Raw genomic sequence first — 4398 nt, 5'->3', positions numbered from 1 at the left:
TATTGGTGATAAAAGAAAAAAAAGTTGGCTGGAGATATTTTTTGAAAAAAGATTTTAAAAGAAAATGAGATTATTGGCTTCTTCTTTGTTTTTTCTTTTTTTTCTTTGCTTCTCTTTGTTTTCTCTTTACCTCTATTAAGCCTTCTCTCTCTTTACTCCTTGGTCAATAATTTTTCCTTGCAGGTTCTGTGTAATTAATTCTGCTAAGATGCTCATGTTGTATCCCGGAAGGTTTGCGTGGGATACCGCGGATAAACATTTTAGATCATTGACTATTACGTCTCAGAAAATTCAACTTTATTTGTGATTTTCGACTTCAATAATAACATTGCTTAGTTTCAACCCCTGCTACTTTAACTCATTATTCGAAAGAACAATTAAATATGATCCAATAGCTCTGTGAGGATTTTAGAAAAAAAATATTTATTGTGGTGAAAGGAATTAGGAACATCTGTGTGATTAAAGCAGTTCATATTTTATTTAACATTAGGTAGTGGCTTTCCTTCTAGAAATGCTTTAAGTAGCACGAGTGATCTCTGTGGTTGAGTGAAGGGAGCTTCATGAGATGCTCCTCTTATGGTGGCATATGATAAGAGCTCTCCGTATACTTGTGTCCATCCTGCTACCTGAAATTTTTAGGTTGAGTCAAATGGCAATGCTTAGATGTATTCAAAATTTTCAAGATATAATGATACCTTAACCATTAGTTGTCAAACTTTTGATAAAATAATATAATAACTTTTTACTGAAGTTAACTTTTAATAACCCTTTTATTAGATCATATTATATTATCTTGGTGATCATGAATATTAAATTTTGGATAATTCGGAAATTTCTAAATGCATAATCTAAATAACTGAAATTTACTAAAATCTTAATCATATTATAATGCAATGAAATATTAATTAATTTTTAAAGTATATAAAATTTCGGAGAGTTTTCAAGCAATTGTTAATTTTGATATAAAATTATATTCAAGATGTTATATATAGTAGTTAATTAGTTGAGTATGATGTGTGAGTATTATAAATCTCACCAATAAAAAAATAGTGTTTATATATTGCATTCTTTGGATATATTGCATTCTAAGTATAAACCTGTTTTCTCTCAAACCAGGCTCTATATGCCACTGTTGTATTCAGTCCAAGTTCCTTGGCTAATCCATTCACCAGAGACCGAGATCCCAGTAATGGGATAACTGAATCTTGATCTCCACTGCTCAGAAAAAAAAAATGACTTGGCTTGATTAAAAAATGTTATGCTATGGTGAATCATGGTAGGTAGGTAATGGGGTTAGGTAAGTAAATGTAGACGATTCAATAAATTCGCTTACCTGTATACCAGAACTCTGATGTTGGAATTAACAAGTGAGCCTAGAATAGAAACGGTTGGTATCTCTAGATTCCGACGGTCATAATGGAGAACTCTGTTGTAACACAAGATAGATAGTCTTAATAGGAGGGATAAGTCTAAAAAGGGGTCAAAGTCAAACAATGAAAACTTAAGGAGTAAAAAAAATTGAGTTGCTAGAAAATGCTACATTAGGAGTCTACCACAATAATTTGAAGATTGATTAATAAAAGAAACTAAAATAAAGATGGAAAAATATTCTAGTATTTTAGGGTAAAATATGTTTTTAGTCCTTGTATTTTCAGAAAAAACTTAGTATCAGTTCCTATTTTAACTTTGATCAATTTGATTCAACTTTGGAACAGAAAGTGGTTTTCGTCCCTCATTACAAATGGTTTTCAATGTAAGGAGGAAAATAAATCACTGTTTTGTTTTTTTTTTTTTTTTGTAAAATTTAGGGACCAAATTGATTATAATTGAAGTTACAGAACTAAAATCAAGTTTCACTGAAACTACATGGACCGAAAAAAATTTAACAGTTTTATATATCCGTATCTCTAAATCTAAATGAACTAATTTATGTCTAATCTTTGAAGCAATAAATGAGACTTACCTGCTGCAAGCTGACCATTTGGAGACTTCAACAAGCTTAGCATGGAGAGCCTTCTGCACATCTTTCCTGTTTAAGTATGTGACTGCTTTATCATCCACACAAACATCTATCTTCTGTGTCTCTTGCTACATTATAGACAAAGGCAAGTAAAACAAAATGAATAAAACAAAAACTGAGATAAAAAACAATCAAAAAAACTAAGATGGGTATGTATGCATATAACAGATGAAGCTTACCATTTGATTCAGCACATAAGCCTGTTGATTTGCTGATGACAGACACACATCAAGAGTGACATCATATTGGTCTATATAGTTGCTAACCTCAGTAAACACCAGTCCATTTATTTTTGCACAAACGTCACTAAGATTACCTTGTATCGTTTGTCTCCTAATTGTGGAATAGTTGCAAACTCTGGTGAAGAGATCATAAGTTGAATCTGAAATCAGTCCGTGGGACCAAAAGAATTCAGCTTTGGAGTTCAAATCAGTATCAAATTCCATTAGAGGATTGCCTATCTGCACATATATGAACACGTTATATTTTTCAAATAAAACAAATGATTTCTTATGCTTTAATTATTCAAAATTTCCCTATACTCACTGCTACCCCCTTAAGATTGAAGTTGGTCTTTGTTTGAACAATAAGTTGTGCAAGTTGTGGAGCATAGTGACCTGCAAAAAACAAAACAAGTTTGTATTACCTTATTGCAGTTTCAAAATGAATATATTTTAAACTTATTTCAATTATTTCTTTCTACCTGCATAGCTCTCCCCTGTAATGAAGAAGTCGTTTTTTGAGTACTCAGGGAATTCAGTGAACCATCGCTGTAGAAAAATAAGATTATCTCTAGCTGTAATTTCATCTGTCACTAAGGTATAGAAAGATGTATTGCTTGAGTATGAAAATCCAACACCAGCTGGTGATTCCAAGTATAGCACATTTGCCACTGTAAAAAAAAAGAGAAAAATCAATAAGCAATTTTGCTTTCAAGAGCATATTCGGTATTTTGACCCCTATAGAAACAAAGCATTGGATTTACCTTTGTTCCAACTATAATGATTTTTCACAAGAACATTGTTGTCACCCGGTTTGAAAGGGCCATGCTCAACTAAAGCTCCAACTCCAATAGATGAACAACCAGGACCTTCATATATAAAAAGAAAGTACCTTAATTGCTTTGATTAGTTTAAATGGTTTAAGCCTATGCCAAAATAAACAAAATCATGTGTATGATATATAACAAGTTATATATACCTCCATTCAACCAGAGGACTACTGGCTTGGAAGTAGGGTGTTTTTCAGCTTCAACAAAGTAATAAAACAAAGCTCTCTGATTTTGGTCATCCACGGTAATGTAACCAGAATATTGCTGAAATTTGACATGTGGCTGCCCCGGCAAATTGGTTATTTTATCAGCTTCAGGAAGTGAGTTCACCACCACAAGTGTTTGGGCAAGAACAATAATTAATGTTACAATCATAGTAAATGAATGAGGTAGCGTGGTCATATTCAGATGTTGTTAAGTTGGTTTAATTGGGGGATCAAGGTGAATGGCAAAGGTTTACAACAAATAAGGAACAAGTCATTGTCCTATTAATATAACGTTTGTGTTTGTAGTTCACGCCTGAAACCTGTGGACTTAGTTGTTAACCTGCCTGCCTTGAGAATTTGGGTTATATGTTCCCTTTTATTGTTTTTTCATGTGTGGATGCACTATATGTTTGACTTTAAAATATGAATAAAAATGCGTTAGGAAAATCATTGAAATTTAGATTAAAAAAATAGAATTTTATTTCAGTACACCAACCAACAGTGTGAAGCATTTTTATAGTGTGAACAGGGATGAAACTATGAACATTCCTAGCTTTTTTTTATATTAAAACTTTTAATATATATATATATATACACATATATATTAAAGTTATTACTTTTATTAAGAAGATTTGACTATGAAAATAAAAATATCTAAGCATTATTTATCTTTTTTTAAAAATATTCCTTTCTTATAATTTCTATCATGAAGATAATTAATTATATTTTCAGGCAAATATTCTATTTTTATAGTCTTTATTTATTATAGAGTATTTTTTTACTGATTTGAAAAGTCCTCAAACAAAAATGTCTAATACATTGCAGAGATAATTACGTTGTTTTCTTCTTTTTAGTCAAAATATTTTGCTATCGGTTGATTTTACTTTTTAATATTCTTTTCATTTATAATCTATTATTGCAATTTTATATATTATAAATTGTTTTATTTATAATCAAATGATTTTATTAGCCTTTTTTATATTGATTTATTTATTAACCTCTTGCTAGCGGGACAAACTTATAAGAAATTATCATCTAGAACTTTAAGATCAACAAATATTCCTTCATTATATCATTATCATTTTAGTCAAACTATACAACATTTTTCTTCTTTTATTTTC

At 30.5% G+C, this 4398-nt stretch overlaps 1 protein-coding gene across 2 annotated transcripts; it reads right to left on the bottom strand.

The window, feature by feature from the left end:
* Nucleotides 1–280: 280 nt before the first annotated feature.
* LOC114406619 (serine carboxypeptidase-like 45) lies at nt 281–3611 on the bottom strand. Of its 2 annotated transcripts, XM_028369377.1 has the most exons (10): nt 3221–3611; nt 3006–3110; nt 2724–2912; nt 2567–2637; nt 2337–2481; nt 2200–2231; nt 1964–2088; nt 1334–1426; nt 1098–1215; nt 281–626 (listed from the first exon to the last, which is right to left on the bottom strand). In XM_028369377.1, the coding sequence occupies exons 1-10, from the start codon at nt 3471–3473 to the stop codon at nt 477–479; spliced, it is 1281 nt and encodes a 426-aa protein (XP_028225178.1). In that variant the 5' UTR covers nt 3474–3611; the 3' UTR covers nt 281–476. The 2 variants fall into 2 exon arrangements, with proteins under 2 accessions (XP_028225178.1, XP_028225177.1); XM_028369376.1 differs by having other exon boundaries at nt 2200–2481.
* Between the last annotated feature and the right edge of the window lie 787 nt (nt 3612–4398).

Source organism: Glycine soja, chromosome 3 (genome assembly GCF_004193775.1).
Source record: "Glycine soja cultivar W05 chromosome 3, ASM419377v2, whole genome shotgun sequence".
Classification (NCBI taxonomy): Eukaryota; Viridiplantae; Streptophyta; class Magnoliopsida; order Fabales; family Fabaceae; genus Glycine; species Glycine soja.
This window is presented reverse-complemented; position numbering and strand designations above follow the sequence as displayed.

Bases quoted from the DNA above. Each gene is read 5' to 3' on its own strand.
- LOC114406619 (XM_028369376.1), bottom strand. From the start codon at position 3,473: ATGACCACGCTACCTCATTCATTTACTATGATTGTAACATTAATTATT. The intron at 1,216-1,333 runs GTAAGCGAATTT...TTTTCTGAGCAG, and splicing joins ATCAGAGTTCTGGTATACAG to TGGAGATCAAGATTCAGTTA. The intron at 627-1,097 runs GTTTATACTTAG...TAAAAATTTCAG, and splicing joins CCTGGTTTGAGAGAAAACAG to GTAGCAGGATGGACACAAGT.